Here is a 24,980-nt window from a genome sequence, read left to right as displayed (position 1 = left end):
CACAGCCATAGACAAAACACCATTCACTCGCACATCACACCTCGGGATAGTTTAGAGTGGTCAATCAAACTACAGTGCATGTTTTTGGAATGTGGGAGGAAACCGGAAGGAGATCCGGAAGAAAACCCACACAGGCACAGGGAAAACATACAAACTCCATGCAGGAATGCCGGGGCCGGATATGAACCCATGAACTTTGAACTGTGAGGCGAACGTGCTAACCAGTCGATCACCATGCCGTCCCATTCATGATTGTGCGAAGTGGAAAATAAGCAAGTTACGCAAGACTGCACATACTCCGTGTCCTTGAATTAATTAAAGTGCACGTGATGGATTCCAACCAGCTGCTGATTTCAACAAGAACTGTTGACAGTTGTTGAACGTGCATGAGGACGTACTCCAAGTTGTGTAATCCAAAAACACCGCTTTATTCGAAGGCGTTAAAAGTGTTCTCAGCGGGTATGGTGGACAAGCGGCTTTCGTTACAAATGGTGCATTCGGCTTCACATCTCCCTCAACAACGACAAGTGAACGGCTGCGCGAGAGGGTAGGCCCATTCAATTTGAATGACATGCAGAACAAACAGAGTAACATTAAAATCTTTTGAGTTGATCTGTATGAAAAAAAATGCACCTAATGAGTTCTTGCACTTAATGTTAAATTGTTTTGTACCTTCATTGAATTAATTTTTTTTTACGTACAAGAGCCTTGAACTGGGGAAAAAATATTAAAATAATTACTGGTATGTGATATACAAATAATGACTATCTTGGCTTATATGAACACTTTTACATGCTTTTTCAATAAAGAATGGCAACAATAAACAACAAAATATAAACAATTTTTACAAAAATAACATTATACACACAATGAGGAGATGAGATGATCAGCTGGATGGAAGCTTTTGGAGAATCCAGGCTTTCAGCAGCTCCATCTCTTGCAGGGAGATTTGGTGGTGGAGACCAGGAAGGGAGTGGAAAGTGGTTTTCATCCCTGCCTTCTGTAGCAATACCGATGTGTCCTCTCCCCACTGATGAAGCACCAGCTCATCACTTGTCCCATGGCACTGGAACAACTCTGGGAGGGAGTGTCCCGCTCTGAAGCACTCTTCCACTGCCTTCATGACACAAAAACTACACAAGTGAGGGCCAGTGTACTGTGAATAGGGGTGTGCACACGGCACACATTTGCTCCGGCGCTGCACCGATGTATTTTGTTGTGATATATTTTGCACCGCAACAAATTGTGTGGAGCGTTCACATGTACAAAGCTGCTGAGCGTGTCTACACCGGCACAGCGTCTGTGCAGCCCCACTTGCGTTCACACGTCAGTTTCTGCAGTGGAGCAAAACGACAGAAAACAAATGAGCTGTCGTGTTGGTTCTTTTTAAAACGTATACACAACTCAAGCAACTACTCCTTCTCCTTCTCGGTCTCCTTGCCTTCTGCTCGAGAGTGACCGCCCCCGAAAACGTAAATCAATGATGACTTCAATGACACTCAGAAAAGCAAACACGTAATGCGCCAAACAGAAAATCAAGAGAGGAAATCGCAATTATGGGGAGCGGGGGGTTGTGAACACACAACAAAGGAAGAAACTACACAAACAACTCTGAGACAGTCCAGTCTCCTACAAAAGCAAAGATGTTACCAGCCAAGTCTTGTGTCGTTATTAAACAAACACATGACGGAAGTCCGACAGAGTGCGAAAGCAACGCATTCTCGCCGTACGCAAACTCTTCACAAGCATTTGTTCTGAAGCAAATTTAACCCAGTTGCGTTCACACGTGCAAATTTACATCGGTGCTGCTTCGCAAACGAGCATTTTCTCCGGAGCAGATTTTTAAACCCCCACCCTGAGGTGGATCAAATTTGGTCCGGTATAAGCCGTTTTCCGGGGCTACGTCGGAGCTAATTTGCACGTGTGAACGCTCTACTGGGGCAGCCCTGGACCAAATCTTGCCGTGTGAACACCCCTAATGTTCACAAGTAATCGTAAATATAGTGGTTTGACTGCGCTGGAGTAAGCAGAGTTTTGCGGGGGCTCCCACAAGGCCTTTTATAACTCCCACTTTTAGTTCCACGGTCGTCAGCAAAAAAAAAAAAAAAAATCCCCCCAAAAATCTGACCTTTTCACACTAACACCAAAGACTCTGAGGAATAACATCCAGATGGCAGCCAACCTACGGAAGTATAGATTTACTGGCGCCACCAATACTAGGCCCAATGCATCCTCGGAGCAGAGTGCTTCCAGGTGTCCCGTCGGACAACCCCCTCGCCCCGCAAGGCCCCTGCAAAATGCATCTTTCAGAATTGAAGTCTGAAATTGGCATATATTAGCTGGAGGTGGCTATATTTGTGATTAAGTCAATGTTATGAAATTCGAGATTTTGACTCAAATCACAAGCAATGAAAATGGATACAGTATTTATTACCTCCACTCAAGGGTGACCCAATTGACCCTATGTCGCTTGCCAGGATTTTATTTATTTATTTTTTACCTTGTGAACAATTTGAGTTATGACCCTCGCCCATTAGCTGGCAACAGCAACACATGTAGACAGACCATAAAACTACATGTCGGCATCTATTCTTTAACCTCTGCAAACGACTATGATTGCAGACAACTGAAACTGTTTTGAATGAATTGCATGGTGCCCCAGAAGGTGTATAAAATCATGATGCATAAACTGTTTTTTTTACATCTTTACATTCCCTTGAATTGTGGGAATACAGGATGTATTTCAAGGCTTACAATGCTGTGTAGTGTTACTTTTCTAATAAGATTGTGGTTTTTTTTTGAGAAGCAGGAAGTCATGGCATTTCTATTCATTTCAATGGGGAAAAACAATTTGAGGTACAAGCGTGGTCAAGGAACATTATTAAACTCAAGTCAAGGCACAGTAGTATCTGGATTTCTGCATAAGTTTGCCATAAAATTTTAGCACAAGCAGATTGTTTGGCCACACAAAAATTAAAATTGGGAAAAAAACAGCAACATCCAATTGGTTAGTTGAATAAAGAAAATGGTGTTTGGTGATTGTGACAAATGATATTTAGAAAAGAGTTGACATACTTTAACTTGCAACTGTATGTACAGTATATAAGCTCGTGCATGTACACAAACACACCAATTTCATTTCAAAGCACCAAGTATCACGTCAGTCTATGGACTCTGGACATTCATTCAACTGGAAAATCCGGGGCTCCTGACTTTTTTTTTACTCGGAGCAAACCCCCAGACTTAAAATTTTAGGGTTGCTGAAAGAAGATTTAGGGGTACACACTGGAAATTGACTCACAAAGTGAATATTCACGTCGCTCCATTTTCTCTGTATTACTGAGGAATACTTGCAGTAACTACAACATTTTCTATTAACATTTCATCGTGCAATTTTCCACAATATAAACCCTCTCTATAAGTTACACAATGGGAGGTATGGCACTTTCAAATTTCATGTATTACTAATGGCTAATAGAGGAAGTAGTGCATCTCAGTTGAATATTTCTTGAGGATTGTTCAATTTAATCCACAGGTTCTATAGCCTTATGTTTGAAAGTACCTCGAAAGAATCATTTTGAGTCTCAGCAGTCAAATAATTGTCCACACAGTGGAGATACTCTCAGTTACGATTTGCAATTAGAATCGATCTTTTGACTCTATCAAACTTTCATTTGCAGCACCAGAGACAAGAGTCAATATGTTCACTCCATCTGTGCTTTATGACACTTTTGATACTCGCTCAGAAACCAGAAAAAGGGAAACCAGAATGTATGGGACATACACAAGAGATTTGCCTCATTTGAACAGTTATTAAGACAATTCAGTGTTCATAGTCCAACTTTTCTGGCATTGGCAGCAAAGATATTTCAATATTTCAATATATTCAACTCAGACTGTTTCCCATTGTGTACACCTCACATCACTCCTTGATGAAATTTTATTGTGAAACTAATATGAAACACATGAGTAGAATTGATATGTTACTGCATTCAACAAACCCTATCATAGAAATGTGTACAAAAACACGGGAGGCAGACATGGGAGGTGAATATATCTTAAAAACATTTGCTCTGGAGCAGTGGTTCTTATCCTTTATAGAGGTACCGAACCCTACCAGTTAATATGCACATCCACCGAACCCTTCATGAGTGAAAAAAAATAGTGTGTGTGTGTATATATATATATATATATATTTTTTTACAAATCCAAGATATAAAAAAACACATTTATTAAAAACAGAAAAAAGTAAATACAATTTCAGGAGACATAAATATACTTTTTTTAAAAATCACACGACGTACTATCGCGACAGTCACATGTTGACTACGAAGCAAACTAAATTTCCCATGGCACCGATTGGACAAGCAATGTCATGTGATCATCTGCAGCCAGTGATGGCCAAACGGGCGTGTCATAATTAATTAACATGTTGAGTCGCCGTGTCTCTCCCTGCTTGGCAGAGTCTCCGTCGAACCCCTAAGACCGACTCACCGAACCCCTGGGGTTCGATCGAACCCAGGTTAAGAAACACCTGCTCTGGAGCATGAGGGTGGCCAGTACACCCTCTCCTCTCAGTGCATGATACTGGCCAGAAGGCTTTTTTCTTTCTAAATGGAAGGACTCCCTTCCGCCAACTGGCAGCCACTGTATCTGGGAGGTTGCGAGTTATGTATACTCAAGGATCTGATTTAAGATTGTATGCTATCTGTTAAGCATTTTTATAATTTGTTTCAAATATGGCAGCGACTACTCTGGCTACTGGATGATTGTTTTTGTAATTTCATCTTGAAGCATAACGTTTACGCAAAGACCCACTGTTCGGCATCCCGGGGAGGTGGAAGGAGGTTCCAATTTGTTTATGTAAGTTGTTTGTTTATGTGTCATTAAAAAACACACTTAAAATAATAATTAAAACGTCAAACACTTCACGAATGTAACCAGAAATAACAGGGAGTGACTTTGTATACATTGATGTGTTGTACCTGAAAAGCAACGGAGTCTTTATTGAGGAAACCTGAGAGCGCATAAACCCCAGCGACATCAGGGTGGTAGCGGCATGCCAAGTGGAGGGCCATAGCGCCACCCATGGAGAAGCCCCCTTGCAATTGGAGAGACAAAGAGAAAAATAATTGATTATTTCCCCCCCACATCTGAACTAGCGATGGACCCATGCTACTTCTTTCAGATAAAGTACAGGAACTTACACATGGGAGCTTCCCGATACCGAGTACCGATACTTGGTCATGTCATTATGTCTTTTTACAATTTTGATCACAAGTGACAACAATTTTATTCGAATATAAAATATATTTCAATGAAATAAAAAATAGGGTGACATGGTGAACAATTGGTTAGCACGTCCACCTCACAATGCAGAGGTGCAGGGTTCAATTCCGGCTCTGGCCATTCTTTGTGGAGTTTGCATGTTCTTGTGCCCGCGTGGGTTCCAAAAACATGCATGGCAGGCTAATGGAACACTCTAAACAGTCCCTAGGTGTGTACGTGTGAATGGTTGTTCGTCGATGTGTGCCCTGCAATTGGCACACCCACAACCCTCATGAGGATAAAGCAGATTAGAAAATGGATGGATGGATGGATATTATGCATTTATGCAGGGCAACTCAAGGCTCACTTAAAAAAAAAAAAGAAAAAAAAAGAGAAAGAAACAAATCATAAGTTTCACATCATCAACTAGACCAAAAGGTCTTGTACTTTGTAATAAGCCATCCAATTCTATCCTTAATCTTTCACATCTGTGTACACCTGGGAAAGTGTCCAAAGTACCCAAAATCACGTCAGACAGCTGAAGGAAGAAGAGTGAAAGGAAGAGATGGGAAATGTGCACTCCCGTATTAACTGACCGGTCCAAATGAAAATGATAATTGGGTGCAATTATGAATAAGTGCACTTAGCAAATTTTAAAAATCATTTTAAAGACTGCGAACCTCTCTAGGCAGCAATGCTTAAAAAAACCCTTTACGCCTTCTTACTACGGAAATGGAAAGTAAATTGAACAAATTGCGTGTCCAAAATACATTCTACTTCATCACTTGGTGAGGCCAGTGAAGTTCTCACGCACACGCACACGCACACACTCACACACAAAAACCTCCTACTTTTGTTTCAAACTCTCCCCTTACCACAGATATGGAAAATGAATCGATCAAATTTCTTGTCCAAAATACATTTTACTTCATTGCTTTGTGAGGCCAGTCAAGTCCTCCCACACCAAACTCTTTGAACCATTATAGGTAAGAGTCTTGAGGCACTAGGAGGTGCTAGAGCTCCTCCTGCAATAACCGGCGCACTCCACCTCAAACATTTTTGTCATTAATTCTTTTTTTCTTTATCACTGGGAATGCAACAATTTGTTCAACAAAAGTAGAATCAACACCATATGTGCGACAAAAGTAGTCAAGGGGACAAAGTCCCTTTCGTTAAATTGGAAACGTGTCACAAGACTTTTGCGCATTACGCCCACTGCCAAACTACGACGCAGACAAAATGTCGATGCTTGTCTTATTGGATCTCAGTCAAGCATTTGATACAGTTGATCATAAGATAGTGCTGAACAGGTTAGAAACTTGGGTGGGATTAATTGGACGGGTCCTAAAATGTTTCAGGTCCTACGCAGAGGAAAGGAATTACTTTGTTTTGAATCTAATTGTGGAAATGACATGTGGGTTCCCTCAAGGGTCAGTTCGTGGAACCCTTTTGCTCACTCTGTAGATGTTAGCTTTGGGTCAAATGCTTCAGAATGCCAATGTTGGGTATCATGGTTATGCAGATGACAAAACAGCTACAGTATATTTGTCAATGTCGGCAAATGATACCAGATCAATTAACAATCAATGAATTCACTGTCTAGAGCAAATGCACAACTGGATAAACCAACATTTCCTTTAGCTAAAACAAAGCAAGACAGATGTAATTGTTTTCGGCAATAAAGAGGATTGTTTTTAGAAAACACCTGCAGGTCACTCTCTTGAGAAACCAAATCCAAAATCCTGGGTTGCTGATCAACTCAGACCTGACTTTCAGATATCATATTAAATCAATGACTTACACACCCTGCTAGTAGTGGAAAAACATATCCACATTGACGGACTGCATGCTCCAAGCAGACTAGGAGAAAATGATCCATGCTTTTACGTCCAGTAGACTTGATTATTTTCAGGAGAGCATCAAACAGCTGCAGCTCATTCAGAACGCCGCAGCGTCAGTTCTGATCACAACAAAGAGATGCGAGTATATTAATCCAGTCCTGAAGGCTTTAAACTGTCAATTAGCTGTAAAATAGATTTTAAAATGCTGCTGTTAGTCTATAAATCAGTGAATGGTTGTGGTCCTGAATACCTCAAAGAAATGCTGATTGAATATAAACACAGTAGGGCTCTGAGATCTGCAGACTTGAGTCAATTAGTGGCGCCCAGAGTGCAATATAAACATGGTGAAGCGTGAATAATCTCTTCTGAACTCATTTCTTTGTTGGAAACAAGTCTTAGTTTCTTTACTTTTAACTGGTTTTAACGGTTTTTGTTAATGTGTTGTAATGTTGTCCATGTACATGCTTTCGGTAATGTTTCTAAGCGACTTCTGTTTTCTCTGCTTTGCTTCTGAATGTTGTTCACTGTTGTGTTTGTAAATGCTGGTAGGTGTTGTGTCTCTGCCTGTGTGAAGCACATAGAGTTGCCTTGTGTATAAAACGTGCCATATAAACAAGGCTGCTTTGCTTTGCCTTACCATTGCAGGTCCAATATAATTTGGCTCAATTTCATGGTTGATCTATGTTAGGCATGGTTCTTTTCCAATCTGCAAATGTTTCAGTGTCCCCCCTTAAGCGTACCAGAATACAATTTGGGTTTCCACAGCCCCTTTTCTCACCATTCTTGGTTTTCGGGGTGTTCACCACAGGGCAGGGCACAGGAGGGCGCAAGGATGACGGCGGCCCATCTCAAGCGTGTCCGTATTTGGCACTGGTTGCTCAGCTTTCAAACAGGTAGTCGGCATAATTTGGTCGTTAGAACAGAACACTTTGGCTTAATTTTCAAGAAGGGGGAAGAGAAAAATGTGATCCAAGTGAAGCATTAGTAGCTCAATTTTTTTAAACTAACATTGTGGAACACATTGCTGATAATTGCATCTTGAAGCAACTGACGCAAAATACTGTAATTAGGTGCCTCCAGCACAGGCGTTGTTAATTCAACAAACAACATGACATCATTTACGGGCAGCTAGGCTCTATCCACAAAGACGTCTGCTGTTGCTCCTCTGTACCAGCATGATTCTGCTCAGTTTAACACCAGCATCAAAGCAAGTTCAGAACATTCAAGTTCAGATTCCATTAAAAATACAAAGAAAATAATGAATCAATGAACTGTCATCGACAATGACTTATCACTACAACGAAGAAAACCATTGGATGTTCATCCCACACGTCTGTAAAAAGGGTTTTGTTTTATATTCAATTCAATTGTATTTATACAGCACTTTCAAACAGCCATCGCTGCATACAAAGTTCTGTACATGGAGCAATTTAATATATACAGTAAACAGTAAAACAAATTGATAACAAAGACGGTAGAAAGCACCGAACAGTAAAACCAAGAACAAATCGAAGGCATGCTGAGTCAAATGCCAAAGAATACAAGTGAGTTTTGAGGAGGGATTTGAAGATGGGCAGCGAGGAGGCTTGCCGAATGTTCAGTGGGAGGTCATTCCAGAGAGAGGGACCAGCAACAGAAAAGGCTTGATCCCCTCTGAGCCTCAGTTTAGTTCTTGGTACTTCTAATAATGTCTGGTCCTCAGACCTGAGGCGGCGGGCAGGTGTGTAGGGGCGGATGAGCTCTGAGAGGTAAGGTGGCGCGAGGTCCTTTAGAGATTTGAAAACAACTAAGAAGATCTTGAAAATAATGTATGGGGAGACAGTGAAGGGATGCCAGAGTAGGAGTTATGTGCTCCCTCTTAGGAGTACCAGTCAAGAGGCGGGCAGCGGCATTCTGGACCAGCTGAAGGCGCTTAATGGAGGACTGGCTGACTCCAAAGTAAAGGGAATTGCAGTAATCGAGCCGGGATGTGACAAAGGCATAAATTACTGTCTCAAAGTGTTCATGAGAGAGGAGAGGTTTTACTTTGGCCAGCTGTCTCAGGTGAAAGAAGCTGGATTTAACAACGGCACCAATTTGCCGGTCAAGTTTGAAATCACTGTCCAGTTTAAGGCCCAAGTTTGAGACTGTTGACTTAAGATAAGGAGACATGGGGGCCAAGTCTACAGGATGGGATGTAGAAGGGCCACTGGGACCAGACAGTATCACCTCTGTCTTTTTTTCATTGAAATTCAAGAAATTTTGTGCCATCCAGGTTTTAATTTTTTTTCCAGGCAGGACAGAAGTGGCCTAAACGAGAAGGTGTCTTTTTTGCTTAGTGGAACATAGATCTGGCAGTCATCTGCATAGCAGTGAAAGGGAATACCATGTTTCCTTAAAATGGAACCCATTGGGAGCAGATACAGCGAGAGCAGCAGAGGCCCCAGAATTGAGTCCCGTGGAACACCACATGACAGGGGAGCAGTGCATGACCCAGAGCAGCCAAGGCTGACACAAAAGGTTCTGTCAGCTAAATAGGACCTAAAATTTTTTTATATCATATCCTAACCAATAGATACAGATAAATGAAATTGTGATTTTTAATTGTGACTCTGTTTGTGCCACCAGGTCAATGTGACTATTTTGTATGAACAGGATCGACATCGTGTGATGTGATGTAAGATCGCAGCAAGTATAGCAGAAGACTTTGAGAAGATTGTGAAAAGGTCCTTGGACAACTATCATTGAACACCTGCTCGCATTTGAAGTTTGAGTTTTTCGTCACAGTCTAGTGTCAGAATGAGTTTTCACAAAGACTAGGAATTTTGCAGGGTCACTATTTACAAGACTACAAATGGAATCTTTAAACATTTTTCCCCACAAAGTAAACTTCTCCCATCATTTTTTTTTTTGCCGGTGTTTCCCCTTCATGCTGATCGAGATTGCAAAGTTTCCTGTTTCCGGTTTCGTTAGAGCTCATTTATTGGCTGTTGGCAATGTCACATCCCCGCGACATTACGCCAAGACTAAGAAAAGACACCTAAAACAACTGAGATTACCACCTTACACTAGTCGATCAAGATGACAGTAGTGCACTGAACTCCAGTAACTCTCAAACTTCCATCTGATTTGCAGTTTTTAGTCTGAGACTGTGAAAATCGTTCGGGGTTAGCCCAGCATTAGTTGACCTAGTGGTTTTCTGCCTTCAGAGGTAACATGAGCGCTCCAACTATGCTCAAGGATATTGTGCAATCCCAGAAGTGGGTGTGAAGTTGTTAGAGGAATCTATGAGCAAAATTGTATCATGTTTAAAGTTTCATTTAATCTGGGCACATCTAAACGTCGCGTATCCAGCACCCCCAAATGCCTGTGCACAAAGCCGGAGGGCTGTTGAAGTCCACAATTAGCACGTCAATATAGGTGGGTGATCACAGGGGAGAGGGCGAAACTCGGTCACAAAAGGGGAATGGATAATTCGGGAACAGCGGTTGAACAACAAAAGACGAGTTGAGAACACCCGTCGCGCCCAGGCGACATTGGCCATCCGCAAAGTCTGCAACATGTTAATTCAATGTAGACCAGACAGAAAAGGCACCAACGTACTAGTGGTTCAATGTTTAACCGGACCGGGGTGATTGGTATGTAAATATCGGGGGGCAGTGTTTTCCTTGTGTGTTACAATAAAAGTCTGAATTGGCGGGAAGGGAGCTCGGGAGTGTGATTGTGGAGCAACAAACCGTCGTTCGCTCTCAGAGATCCGCTCCCGCCGATATTGAAGACAATTTTCCTGTGTGCCGAGTCATTTCTTTAACTTTGTCCGAGAAAATCTGTGACAGAAACTGAACACCTGACGCCACTTCTCCTGCCCCCGCTGGCATGAACGGAATAAAATCGTATGCATTAACATTTTGACTACGATATTACGAGTTACCAGAATTTGTGTAAGCGTATATTCCACTACCCGTAACCCGGATGGAGGTGTAATGCCGCGGGAGCTTAAATACACGCGACGCCCACCAGATGCGACGGAAAAGACACAACGCTAAAACAAGTTTTCACTTCGCGTTTTTCGATCATCAGATTCTAAATGACGATGTGTGAGTTTTTATTGCCGTGCGTTTTACTGTAATTGTGAATGATTTTAATTTTATTCACTTAAGTCCTGGAGAACGCGGCACAAGCTTAAAAGCAGCACCCACTCGACTCGAAGAAACATGTTCGCTTTGCCGTTTTCATTCATCAGATTCGAAACGAAGACGTGTAAGCGACATTTTATTGCCGTGCGTTTTACTGTAATTGCAAAAGATTTTAACTTTATTCAATTACGTCGTGTAGATCATCGCATCGAAACGTAGAAGAACTGTAACGACTGGAACAGAGCGAGTGAAATGCATCCATCCGTTTGAGCGAGGCTGGACATAAAGTTAAAAAGATCAGGCAGACACTTGGAGTCGGAAAGACGCAAATCTACGAAACTTTAAAAAACAAGGCATCGATTCAACTCCTGATGACAAGCCACCATCCAGCAAGGAAGCAATGCGAATGGCAACAAAAATCCTTCAGTATGCACAAGAATTACCAGACATCGGTGATCAACGGGACAGTTACTTGCAACTAGCAAGAAAAACTGTATGACACGCAGGCAAACATTGTCATAAACCAAAGAATGCATCCAACAAAACAATCCAAAATACACATTTTTTTCCCAAGACAGAAAAAAATAAACATTAAAATACTGTATGTATTTTACTGTTGTGATTTTTTTGGGGGATACACCTGTATTGCAGTTTTTGTTATATACTGTAGACAGTTTTTGGACAGTATATTTTTGTATTTTATTGATTGTGTTGTTACACGTGCATTTTGTCAACATACTTGCAGGTTCATAAAGGACATGTACCATGCTCATTTCCCAAATAAGGAATTTCTGTTATCAGGACAAATTGGACAGCGCAAACACGAGTCCGTACTACAGAATATTTACTGTATATGCAAAATTTGTGACATTAAAAAAAAAACGTCACGTCGTCCACTAAAAACGACTAAAGCATTGATCCATTTTCTTGTTTTCTTTTGTTAACCGTTAACAAATGAACACAAGAAAATTGATAAAGGGTACTGAGAAAAGAATATGGCATTCCACGATACTGACAATGAATGGAATGTGTATTCAATTTGAAATTCCCTCTCTTTATACCGGAACAGCAGCTTGCCCCCTCAAAAATGATTTCCATAGAAACTTCAAGTGCTTGTCGATCAGCCAGGGAAGTGCACTTTGGGAACACCGGGACGCATTTCTACAGAACAGCCAAGTGAATCCACTGAGTATTTATAGTTAATGACAAAATGTTATGATTTCGTAAGAACGTATTTCAGCACTTTCCCATGAGCACATGTTTTTTCACTTGCAGTTCTTAGGAATCAAGTCGGGGAGCTTTTCTGGCCCTTAACACTATGCCTTTCACACAGTTCTCTCAAACCCCCAACCTCCCCTGCAGCACTACCTTCATGGTTTCACGACTTGAAGGTTAAACCTTTCCCCACCGCTCTCAGTAGTTTCCTCTTTCAGGGGTGACCAGCAACCGTGAAATTAAAACAGTTGATGGCCTACCATATGTTTCCTGTGGGAACTCTTACCTTACTCCAGTCATAATATTTATAGTACATCATCTGACTCATTGTATTTCACAGTGATTTAAATGGGCTTGATAAGAGTAATATTTGAAGCAAAAAGCTTTTTAGGGCAGAGAAATGCCTTGACAAACGCTTTATTCACTGTTGGCAGAATATAAAAGGCCTCAGGAACTTGATGAGTCGCATTCTTTATTTTATATCATGACCACGGGAGGCAGGGAGTAAGGTTTTGTGACTCTACGAGTTTGTGTATGTGAAGGGGAACGGCATTAGAGGAAAAGAGATACTGTGAGAAAGGGAGGGCTGTGAGTGAGTGAATGCCTGAAAGGGATAGAGTGGTTGTGTTGGGAGTTGACAGATTGCATCGCCACCATCCAGCCAAAGTAAAAAGATCTGACATAGGAGAGGATGTTGAAGTCAGTTACTGATATGTTTTAACCATTTTAAATCACTCTCACTTTCATTCATGATGCTGTGCAGAACAATATACTAGACCCCTTGTTGACAAAAATAACTCCTCTTTTTTTCCCCACCCATCCATTTTCGAATGTGCCTATCCTCACAAGGGTCACGGGCGTGCTGGAGCCTACCTCAGGGCAGTCGGCGGAGTGCACCCCGAACTGGTTGCCAGCCAATCGCAGGGTACACATAGACAAACAACCATCCGTGCTCACAATCGTACCACAGGACAATTAATAGCAGGGATCACCAACCTTTTGGAAAATCAGAGCTCCTTCTTGGCTACTGATTAATTCAGAGGCTACTGATTAATTTGCTCAAACTACCTTCATGTGGTATAAGTAATGATTAATTTTTAACACAACGTCCCAAATTTACTCTAATTGGGCTGTACAAAACATGCTTCACTTTTCAAACAAAAGTAGCCGCGAATGCTAAAGTCAATGTAATATTCCACTGAGATGCTAACGGGGAATTATCTTCGACTTCAGGAGTGATATCCCTTCAAATAACCGTATATTCACGTGCAAATGCTGTGGAAACAATACACACAGGGAAGATGACACTTCACCAATCTGTGAAAATATAACGAGTTCTATTGCAACCTACTTCTTATGTCATTCTTGTGACAGTGCCCATAAGAAACCAAGACGCGCCTAAACAGACTGCATTTGTTTTTATTGGGGTTTTTTTTCTCCAATTGCTATAATTTTTGTACATTCTTATTTTACGTTTCTTATTTTTTTCATTGTTTTATTGCTCCTCTTGTTTTATGTTGAGAGGGAAGAAATTTCATCTGTACCGTACAGCACATTTGACAATAAAGTCGTATTCAATTCAATTCAATTGTTCTTTCAAATTCTATTTTCAGTTGAGTTTTCAAGAATTCAAGGAATTCTCCTTTCCAAATATTTGAGGATCCAAGGACTTTTTTGTCATACGACCACACATTTACACAGGTAATGTGTTGTGAAAATAAGATAAGATTAAAAAAGAAGGCCGATGCTTATTAGAGGCTTCTAGGTGGGCAAAGATGAAAGGCATCAAAGATGTGGATGTCGCAGAAAAATGTTATAGGCATGAATTTCACATGATCAAATCCCTCCCCAAAACTCACTTGTATTCTTTGGCATTTGGCTCAGCATGACTTAGATTTGTTCTTGGTTTTACTGTTCAGTGCTTTCTACCGTCTTTGTTACCGATTTGTTTTACTGTTTATTGTATATGTTAAATTGCTCCATGTACAGCACTTTGTATGCAGTGATGGCTGTTCGAAAGTGCTCTATAAATACAATTTAATTGAATTGAATACTTGACAAAAACACGAGCGAATAAAGTATTCAACATGCAGGGATGAATGGGCATGAGGCTATGGAGTAGTTGAGTTTTAGTAACTGAATAAAGACCAAGTTTTGGTTTCATTCTCAATCAAAACAGTTGTGATTATTATTTTTTCCAGAATCGTTCAGACTTACCCTTTCTGCATCATGCATAAAAAAAGCCAATTACTGCAGTTCCAAGCAATATAATACGATAAGCACAAAACACGGATCATGTATTGAACTAATAGTATCACAGATTCATACCGATGATTATTCGATGTTTGGGGATCCCAGCAAGGACTTCGTCCTGAATGATGGACCCCAAGGTGCTGCACATGGCATCTATGGATTGTAGGTGCTCTGGGCTGTCGTATGAGATCTTGTATCGGTCAAACCAAACGGTGGACAGAACTCCATGCATTGGTGTGTATGGTCTGATTGGAATTAAGGGGTCAAAGGTCAGCTCAAATGACAGTAACATGGTAATTATTAATTATTTAAAATGTTCACACACAATTTTCTAATTGCAGAACTTTAAAGGGAGACAAAAATTGCTTTTGGAATGCTAGCTGTCCTTGGATTTGTTCACATTTTCCTCACCTTCAAATTTAACTTTCTACCTCTCCTGTCACACTTTTGAGGTCAGTTTCCAAATTACATGTCATTCACTTTTTGAGGTTCGACTGTCTTGTGCTTGAAAAGGAAATTGTTTGGTATCAAAGACAGAAATCGATGATCAAAGATCACTTCAAGACTGACTCGGTGTCAACATTCAAATAATTTTTTTAAAATTTGTTAAAAATCGTCACTGTAGTTATCGTAGCTAAATAAACAAGGTTCTGAATAGACAGTATTAGATTAAGGATTGGTAAATTCTACTCTGAATGTATTTTAAATACTGTACGCACTATCACACGGCAAGGTCATATTTTCATAAACAGCCATGTAAATTGAAAAGGATTTTCATATCAGCACCGCCAGTGTTCCTGGTTTTGCTCCAGGCACATGATCAAAACAACACCACACCCACTCACTCGCTGTGAATTCTCTCCACGATGACCTATTCAGTTCACACATGGACTCAATCGGATCTTACACAGACTTTGTACAAGGAGGCTGGCATGGCTGCTTAATATCAACTTTAAACCTGTCTGACTGATTCAGACATATGCACTCTTCCAAACGCCTCCAAGAAGAGTATTTCAAAGAATTTTGAGTCGCCTTTGAGACATATTTAGTACATTGACAAACAAACACACACTAAACATACCTTGCTGGGGCTGTGGGGTAAATGACTCTGATGTGGGCAAAGGTCAGACCAGGCATCATCACATCTCGAACCCAAGCTCTTAATCCTTGCCCTGTGTCACCTAGTTGTGGAAATTAAGACCATCAGCGTACCGACTATGGGAATCATGGAAATTATATGTTGATATTGTGTCCTGCGTAATGTACTGATCTCTTCAACACAATATTATCCTTTTACATAGTATGATTCACTGTAGAAGGAATCCTCCGAGTAAATGCGCTGCAATGCACTACATGAAAATGCTGCACAGCTGTTTCAAGGGCTACTTTATTCCATAACAGATGCTAGATTATCTATGTGGACCACAACACCACAGACGTTCTTAATCTTTGTGCTAAAAGTAGTATTTTTAAATAGCAAAATCCGTGAAGAAGTCAGTCTTGACAACCTTGAACTATCCGACTGACTATTAAAAAATAATCAAGGTAAAACTTCTTGCATACTTGAGAGTTTCAGAAACAACGCACCTGAACCATGCAGAAAGATCACCGAAGCGGAGTGCTTCCCTGTGGGAGACACAACACACTTGCGAAGCTTCTGTATAGCAGCCATGACGGTAAATACTGTACCGGTAACTTAATCTCGCGAGAGTGCGCGCAATGCTACGGAGCCCCTAAGGGGACATTCCTTCCATGTCCCCTTAGGGGCTCCGTAGCACGGGATGGAATCTTTTTTTAATTCTTATTGAACAATTGCACCAAAAAAAAACAAAACAAAACACGATGACTATTTGTCTCTGTCAAATGCAAACACATCAATCTTGGTCATGCTTGATGTGTGTGAAGCTCTCCATCTCCTGTTGAATTTGAGCTGTGACCAGCCAGTCTGCACCAAAGTGTCTGAAAGCAGTGTGGAGTTTAGGATTCACCTTGCCTTTGTCTTTAAAAGCATTGCGACAGTCCTTCCCAGTTGAGACATAAAATCTCAGCAGGGTGCTACAATCGTCAAGGCTCGGTGAGTCTCATGGTTCTGTCATACAGTACTTTAAAGGACGTGATTTTTTTTCCTACCAGAACTGTGGTAAAAATGAATGAGAGGGCGAGCTTGCTGGTATGGTAAAGGATCATAAATATGTCTGTGCAATTGTGTTCTCAACACACAGGATTTATACCCCCAAGTAACAGGCTGGTGGAAGTACAAGACAATATGGTTGTTTGTCTCCTTCTGGTAGAACCGCAGTACATCTCCAGCGTCTGGATCTGTAACAAACACAGAAACTATCTACTACTAATATAAAATAGCAATTCATGCATAGGACAAAAACACAATTTCAAAACCATATTATCTGCTCATCACTGTAGAGCCTATATATAATATTTGTGCTCAAACTATTGTATGTTGGGTGTCTGCTTAAGTCTGATGTCAACTTATTGATTTTAGATAATAGATTTTCTATCATAAAACACCACTGCTTTCATACTATTTTCAATCCGAGTTGTTTGCCTCATAGCTCTCCCAGACCTTGACAAGCAGGTCTCATAGCTGCTTTTTGTTCAGTTTATTACCAAGGAATGACTTCAAGTCATAGGGTGTGTTTGTGTGTTTGGACCATCCGTGATGCACTTCTCAGCAAAACCATGCCTGAGTCTGTCCTTGGCTTTGAAATCTGTCTGTTACTAATCTGTGGAGAGCCCGTAATGAGGCTTGGCAAACATTAGTTCTAAGAGTTCCATGTAAATCTCGCCACAAGTTGGTGGGAGTTTGAAGATCATTTGGAAAAGGGCATGTAAGTAAAAGGGATCCTTTGGGGTAGGCTATTTCTTCTTTGCTGTCCTTCGGCAGATTCTGAAGGACACTGGCCTTGTTTGGTTGAGCAAACTAGCCAACGGGAGAGCTGAGGGCGTGTGAAATAGGTGAGAGGATGAACCACATAACTTCCTCAATTCTTCAATCTGTGACCTTATGAATAGCTGAAAGAGAGGTTATTCTGCTGTATTGCACAGAGAACTGTAAACGAGAATAACCAAATTAGGAAGGCATGGATAAAACATACCTTTGAAGAGTCTTTTTTGTGTTATGCAATGTGCCAATTAGCTTAACTTTAATCAATATCCAACTTCCACGTGCGCTGCATATGTTAGTTTGAGCCTTTTGCTGCAGTGATCCATTGTCTTGATCTTTCTTTTTTGGTGGGCGGGGGGCGGCCTATGAACCCCTTCCTCTTGGAAACGAAGCAGTCTTGGATGAACTGCTCTTTGGCAGCCTCAGCCTGCAGCACGTCAACTTCAAGTTCTGGATCGATTGGAGCCCCAGATTCTGGCAAGTGCAGGCAGCATTTGACAGGGATTCTCCAGGGGTTTGTGAAGCCTTTGATGGCAGCGATGACACTGCACTGCCTCTTGAGACTTTTTGATATGGGTCGGCTACAGCTCATAATGGTTGCATGCCATCTCAGCGTTGTCAATCATGCCACACATCTCAAGAGTAACCTCATAGAGCTGAGCATGGGCAGAGGTTGTGCAGCACCACTTCCATCCGGCATGGGCCGCATTTGCTGACGAGAACGAGTAGGCCACCTGCAATGTAAAAAGGGATCATTCTGAATTATATCCATCACAACCAACATCTTGTTGTATTTACAGAGAGGTGATAATGTTTTTATCTACCGGTACAAACTTTATCAACGTCTAATGCATCGTCTTGCTGACTCCTGCGAGAGCGGCAAGGGCACAGATGATGCAACAATGATGGCTGTGTGCTTGTTGTTGACCAGAATTAACCACTCCCCAATGTTTGTGAGAAAGACCTCAGACAAGGTGAGCGCCTGCAGGAAATAAAAAAAGAACAAAACATGATACTAAATATACTCCTACTTCACTTAGTGTTGCCAGGAGCTCTGAAAAAAAGAGCAACTGCAGTGATGCAAAAGTTCAAAATGTCTTGGTTTTCAGAGCTAAAAAGCAGTGCGGGGCAGTCAGTGCATCACTGACGGACTCCCGTTTAAAGGGTCCGTCACTAACCCGAACAACAAAGATGACCTTCGGCAAATAATGTTTTCTGGCACGCGTTAACCAAGTGACGTCCACACTAAATACATTTCTTCTTGTATAACAATAATGTATTTTTTTCTGTAAAGTGGTTCAAACTATTTGGAATCGAACACAATTGTGTGCTATTACCCTTTTTTCTAAAATATCGGTGACAAACTGTAATTTGGCAATGATGGAAGTGTTGTAAAAATAACAATAACGGAGTGACAGACTCATGACTGATGCACTGGCGGGCCGGTGAATGACGAATGAGGGACCGGCAACATTTCCCGACATGCCCAACAGTGCTAAATAGGGAAGAATAAAGATTGGTTTCTAAAAGCATCTATTGATAATAAAAACGGTTTCAGAATAAATTGTAGGTATAAAGAGAAAAATATATCATACTGATTGTTTCAAATAGTATTTGAACTTGACAGGGCAGTGGAAATGGCCTTCTGCAGGTACCCACTGAAATGTGAAAATAATTGCGAGAAAAAAAACACAGGCAAGATGTGGTCAAATATAAAAAAAACAAATATTTCAGTGAATTCCCAGTATAAAAGGGAAATGTGTTCATTTGTCTCCGTAAGGGACTCAAAAGATACGGAATTTTCCATGTCTTATATAGACGTTGTGGTTTTAGGTTGGGTAAAGTAAATGGTTAAAAATAAGGCTTTTCAGACATTATTTTAGCTTGGTACCTGCCAGATTCTGAATATTTTGACACTTCATGGATAAGAAAAAACAGGCGGAACTGGAAAAAAAAAGACTTTTTTTTTTTAATCCAGACAAAAAATATACAGTACATATTTTCCATTCTAGACTAGATGAGCAGTATGGAGACTGAAAGGATGGATTTCTCGTTTTCATAAGTCTTAGGGCTTTGGGGAAAGAGACAAACTTACTATCAATGAGGGGTGTGTCTGTTGATGCACTTCCAATTTCCATATTTCATCTGCGGCAGTAGAATTCCAAGCCACCTGTGGGAAGGCTTGAGCTACTCTCACATTTTGTTCTTGTGTTAATGTTCTAGTAAAGTGTGGCATACAAAAGTAAGTATAATTCACTGCGAATTATATGATTCCTCTTTTCGTGGATTTGCCAATGTCGTTAGAATGATAGTATGCATTTTCTCCTAATTACTTGCTTTTCACATGTGGGTTAGGGAAGCCAACATTTGGTAATGCCACTTCTTGGAGAAGATTGGTGATATAATTTGCATAATCATAAACAGACAATTTGCAATGAAACTGAATATTATGAAATAATATCTAGATTAAATAGAATGGTCTGCCATGGTTTAGGTATGCACAGTCATGAATTCCGCACTGCCACTGTTATCTTGATAAAAACATGTTTTCCAGCACTCTGTCATACTGTGTGGTGACCTAATGGAATGTCTGGATCTGCATATCAGTTTAAACACATTTGAGCATCTTATCTTGTATAAACCATGGCCTAGTTAGCTTGAATTTTGGTCATTTTCCTAAGCCATGCACTCACTGGACCACACAAATTGTGTCCCTGCGCTGAACCCTTCTCTTATAACACAATGAGCAGGGGAAAGTGTTGCTTTAAAGGGCCTAAAGCAAATAGAGTTACTGCTTGTACTCATTGTATTGAGATTTGACGGTGTCACAATGCTTGTGATGACCTTATTGATAGACAGAATCTCTCAAGAAAAGCGAATTACAAAACTAAGACTTAACTTATAAATAAATAAAACAAATGCCTTATGTTTATCCACAAAGTTAGCATGTGTGTGCCAATATTAAGTGTAGATGAGAGCCCTTTTCCATTGAGGAATTGTATAGTGTTTCTTTTGGCTCGTCCCATCACAAACCACCACAGCGAGTCCCTTAAAAAAAAAAAAAAATTAATGCGGGATGCTCTTTTTTTTTTTTTTTTTAAACACAACCCACCCATTTTTGATCCAGCGTAGAAATAATGAGGCTAATGAGGCCAAGGCCAGATGGATGAAAGGCAGCAGCTTGTACAACTACACTATCAGAGTACTGATGAACCTTGTGTACTAATTCAACTCCAGCAATTCCAAGCTTCACTGATCGTTCATTTGACCAGAAATGGACCAAAACAGAGAGGGTTCGCAATGAGTAATTATGCGTGAGTCACACATCATCCAGAGGAAGAGGTCATTGTTAAACTGACAAATTCCTTATAACTGACATTCTTAATTCTGGCTACTGCTGAGGAAGTCCATGGGAAAAGTTCAAGTTTGGCAGAGATGTAGCCAGTAAGTTGGGACAGAGCTGAAGCTTTTCCTTCTTAATATTCTTTATGACACACTGGACAGATCAACAGTCAAAGTCAGGACTGAGGCATTGAGATAGACAACCATTCACATTGATAGAATTCAGCTCAGAATCAAACAAGTCACAGAATTACCATGTTTGAAAACAAAACAAATCCACATTTTACTGTATTTGTACCATTGTACACTGCTTTGGTATTGAGATAAATTGTTTGATTTCAGTTAGCTGTCAGGAAAAGTGCCAAGAAAGAACCTATTACATTGTGATTCACATCTGGATAAAAATGCATGCTGTAGAATTTATTTTGTCGTTCGTTAGTACAGTTTGCTTGCATTGGGGCATTGATCGGTAAAAAAGGCTACCTGTTTGTGGCAGTTTTCTCCCTGACTGAAAAGTGTTTTATCGGTACCTACAGGACTGGAGTGGAACAGTATCACCCAGTTATTCAGTTCGACAAATGTGTGTTTTGGTTGGTAGGGCTTAGTTGTGATCAATTTTTATTTGTAATCAATGTTCCTCTCATTCCTGCAATGTAGAATTTGGCACAGTGATACCTTTTCTAACCCCACAACACAATGTATGCGCTATTCACCTAAGTATCCTGCTTCAGTTCAAATGTAGTACGCAGCCTTGGCAACTTTCTCTAAGCTTTATGGCTCCACATCAAAGACCCCCTCCTGCACCCTTGCTGGAGAGCGCCACATAACTCAACCGACATGAAAATATTCCTGAGTGTAAATTTTTTTATCGCGAGGAAAAAAGTAAACATGCAGAACCTTTAATGTAGTAAATAACTGGGTGGTTGGTCAATGGGTGGTGCAGTGACAATACGTACTAGAATGTCTCTCACAATTTGAATCAGCGCAGTCAGCTTCAAGTCGGCTTTTCATTGTGTCTTCAACAACCTTTAATTTCTCTCACAGTACCACTCGTTTTGTTTGAACTCAGCATTAGTCTCAGCATTCGTAATATATATACAGTATATATATTTTAACCGCCACAGGAGCAGAGGTTTTGGAAGTAGAGGAATGCTTACTGGAGGCCAAATAATTTTCTGGCAATATCTCTTTATTTTCAGGCCTTACTTTGATGGTGATGGAGGTATTCTCTTTCTAGAAAATTCAAAGTATACTGTACATGTTCAGTCCAAAAGGTCAACAGAAATAACACGATTCAGCCCAATTTGGTTGGCTCCATCAAACTGTCCCAAATCTATCCCAAATGCCCAAATGAGAATTAAATTAACTTGACTATGACTGGCTTTAAGACTTGATTGACTCACTTTCAAAAATGTTTTTTTCCGCCTGCAGTTTTCACACTTCTCACACAATGTACAGTTCTTTCTCTTGTTGGCTGTACAGTGTCCTTGAGTGTTGTGAAAGGCGCTTACAAATGTGATGTATTATTATTATTATTATTATTATTATTATTATTATTATTGTGCAGTATCCATTCCTCAGATGAGGCTTGGCTGATTGACGAAAGTAGTTCTGGCCAGATACTGTATGCACAGCACTGAAAATGGGAACAGTGTATCTCATTCATATTGAGCCAGGTGGAATGAAATGAACTTTCCTTATCCGGCAGAAAAGGAATAAATGTTTCAAGAACTTTTCAGAACAGTGATACTCACCTGGCTAAAAGTATTTTTAGAAACTAAAGATGAATGATCCAGTAGTCTTGGTTCTCTGTTCTGCTTGGGTTGTGTTGTGTTGGAAACTTGGTATATCCTCTCTTTAATTATGTGTTATAAATAATAACTTCAAAACAGACCAAGGTGGCCCGGTGGCCCAGTGGTTAGCACGTCGGCTTCACAGTGCAGAGGTACCCGGTTCGATTCCAGCTCCGGCCTCCCTGTGTGGAGTTTGCATGTTCTCCCCGGGCCTGCGTGGGTTTTCTACGGGTGCTCCGGTTTCCTCCCAGATTCCAAATACATGCATGGCAGGCTGATCGAACACTCTAAATCGTCCCTAGGTGTGAGTGTGAGTGCGAATAGTTGTTCGTTTCTGTGTGCCCTGCGATTGGCTGGCAACCGATTCAGGGTGTCCCCCGCCTACTGCCCGAAGACAGGTGGGATAGGCTCCAGCACACCCCGCGACCCTAGTGAGGATCAAGCGGCTCGGAAAATGATTGAATGAATGAAAAAAACAGACCAATCCCATCATCTCAAAGCAAAAGAAAAAAAAAAGAACCCCCCCCCCCCCCCAACACGATGGGGGTGAAGTAATCATTCATAATGTACATTTTTGAACAATGACATTCATGTAATATGCAAAAAATTGACATAAATGAGTCAGAGAGCAATGGGATGCCAAAGTATGCCTTTGGGTGAAATGGGGACCACTGGGTGTCAGCAAAAACATGATTACAATGCTGCTACTTTGCTGGTTGGACTCAGCACTCACGATCAGATGTTGATTTAGACTTGAGAGCAGGGTTTCTAAAATAGTTCGGTTCAAGACCCAAATTAGCGATAAAGTGCTTTCATCCTCAGCACTTTACAAGTTCTTGGCCTGTCAAGTAGGTTTTCAATTCTTTTTATTATTTTATTAGATTACCATTGCGGATTTCTATATCTGAGGAAAATTTCCTTGTCCCAAACTTGACAACAGAATGAAGGTGAGGTATTTTTAGATGTTAGTGGCACTTTTGATTTTGTAGGTCATGATTTGCTGCTTGAGTAACTGTCTGCATGCAGATTTGGTATAACACCACTAAGGTGATTAAGAAGTTATTTAAACTGTCACAACCAGTATTTTTAATGGAGTTATTCCCCCCGAAACATTTGAAATGTGGCGTGCCCCAAGGCAATTTACCTGGGACCATTGATTTTTCACTTTTCATTAATGACATGCCTTACATCCTGAAGAGGTACAGTACAACTTTCTATGCAGACGACGCTACAGTTTATTATGCTGCATGGAATGTATTAGAGCAGGGGTGCCCAATTCGTCAATCACGATCGACCGGTAGCTCGCGGATTGGTCCCAAGTCGATTGCGAGGGGTGTAGAGGGGAAAAACAAAAGAAAACAAAACATTTCTATGTCTGTGTGTGTATTATGAATAGGATAGATTCGTGTGTTAGTGCTCACTGCACCTTTAACATCCCATCAATCTCACTCTCACAAAAAGTATTTTCAAAATAAAATAAAAAAGCACTTCACCTTTAACCTACGGTGGCGCGTGACTTACATCACCGGAAGTTGTTAGTGGTCAGAAGTCTGCAATTGCATCTTGCGATCAGAGCTGTTGCGCTATACAGTGTATGTGCATTCTGACTGACTGGTTACCCAGTCCACTTTACAAGCCTTATACTTTTTATGATGTGCAAAACTGCTTTGACTAATTCAATGTTTTAGCGTTCATAAGTTTGTTTTATTTATTTATTTTTTGCAGAGAATATCCTATTTGTCTATGAAACTTCAACTGTGAGATTTGCTCCAACGTGGAGTGGGCCGGTGTCCACTACGCTAGGTATACATCCCGTAAGCTAGCTGGAAAAGGACAGGAGATGGTGATGAAACGAAGTGAGGAAGATGATGAAATGCTCCTTATTTTTGAGAGCGCTGATGTAGAAACAATTATGGGTGCGACTTTGTATAGTAGCAATGAGCCATTTGTTACAGTGGTTAGATTGCAACATTTTCTGGAACATTTTTGTTTCCTTTAAAAAAAAAAAAAATCACAAACCCCCAAAATTAGAAAGAAGTTGAACCTTTGGCTACAAGAGCAATATTTTGAACATGCACCGCAGACATGGAGAGAATGTTGCTGTGACAATCAGTACAATTTCCAGGGCCTACCCACAGATGAGGAACACAAGGGGATTAGTCTGAAAATCCTAATTTGAAAAGACCACTGAAACACACACACTTTTTTCAATTTGTGGACAAAAAGCCCACGGAGCAACATGTGTATTGAA

At 40.7% G+C, this 24,980-nt stretch overlaps 1 protein-coding gene and 3 long non-coding RNA genes across 5 annotated transcripts; 1 reads left to right on the top strand and 3 right to left on the bottom strand.

Moving 5' to 3' along the window:
- Window positions 1-772: 772 nt before the first annotated feature.
- On the bottom strand, window positions 773-16,410 carry lyplal1 (lysophospholipase like 1). 2 transcript variants are annotated; one of them, XR_007962546.1, is made up of 6 exons: window positions 16,280-16,399; window positions 15,774-15,873; window positions 14,768-14,937; window positions 4,986-5,101; window positions 2,129-2,290; window positions 981-1,117 (listed from the first exon to the last, which is right to left on the bottom strand). XR_007962546.1 is itself a non-coding variant. In XM_052066601.1 (5 exons), the coding sequence occupies exons 1-5, from the start codon at window positions 16,362-16,364 to the stop codon at window positions 887-889; spliced, it is 702 nt and encodes a 233-aa protein (XP_051922561.1). In that variant the 5' UTR covers window positions 16,365-16,410; the 3' UTR covers window positions 773-886. The 2 variants fall into 2 exon arrangements, 1 of the variants encoding a protein (XP_051922561.1); XM_052066601.1 differs by lacking the exon at window positions 2,129-2,290 and having other exon boundaries at window positions 773-1,117; window positions 16,280-16,410.
- LOC127601401 (uncharacterized) lies at window positions 5,706-7,881 on the bottom strand. The gene is made up of 2 exons (XR_007962548.1): window positions 6,608-7,881; window positions 5,706-6,531 (listed from the first exon to the last, which is right to left on the bottom strand). It is a non-coding gene; the product is annotated as an uncharacterized LOC127601401 (long non-coding RNA).
- Window positions 11,294-11,835, top strand: LOC127601405 (uncharacterized). The gene is made up of 2 exons (XR_007962552.1): window positions 11,294-11,348; window positions 11,424-11,835. It is a non-coding gene; the product is annotated as an uncharacterized LOC127601405 (long non-coding RNA).
- A 1,520-nt stretch (window positions 16,411-17,930) lies between the features above and the next one.
- Window positions 17,931-22,783, bottom strand: LOC127601516 (uncharacterized). The gene is made up of 2 exons (XR_007962581.1): window positions 22,691-22,783; window positions 17,931-18,576 (listed from the first exon to the last, which is right to left on the bottom strand). It is a non-coding gene; the product is annotated as an uncharacterized LOC127601516 (long non-coding RNA).
- Between the last annotated feature and the right edge of the window lie 2,197 nt (window positions 22,784-24,980).

Source organism: Hippocampus zosterae, chromosome 5 (genome assembly GCF_025434085.1).
Source record: "Hippocampus zosterae strain Florida chromosome 5, ASM2543408v3, whole genome shotgun sequence".
Lineage (NCBI taxonomy): Eukaryota > Metazoa > Chordata > Actinopteri > Syngnathiformes > Syngnathidae > Hippocampus > Hippocampus zosterae.
This window is presented reverse-complemented; position numbering and strand designations above follow the sequence as displayed.

Excerpts from the sequence above, each read along its gene's own strand:
- lyplal1 (XM_052066601.1), bottom strand. The coding sequence starts at position 16,364 with ATGGCTGCTATACAGAAGCTTCGCAAGTGTGTTGTGTCTCCCACAGGG. Across the intron at positions 14,938-15,773 it reads TACCCCACAGCCCCAGCAAG|ACCATACACACCAATGCATG; the intron begins GTATGTTTAGTG and ends AATTCCAATCAG. Across the intron at positions 1,118-4,985 it reads AAGACTCCGTTGCTTTTCAG|GCAGTGGAAGAGTGCTTCAG; the intron begins GTACAACACATC and ends TGTGTCATGAAG.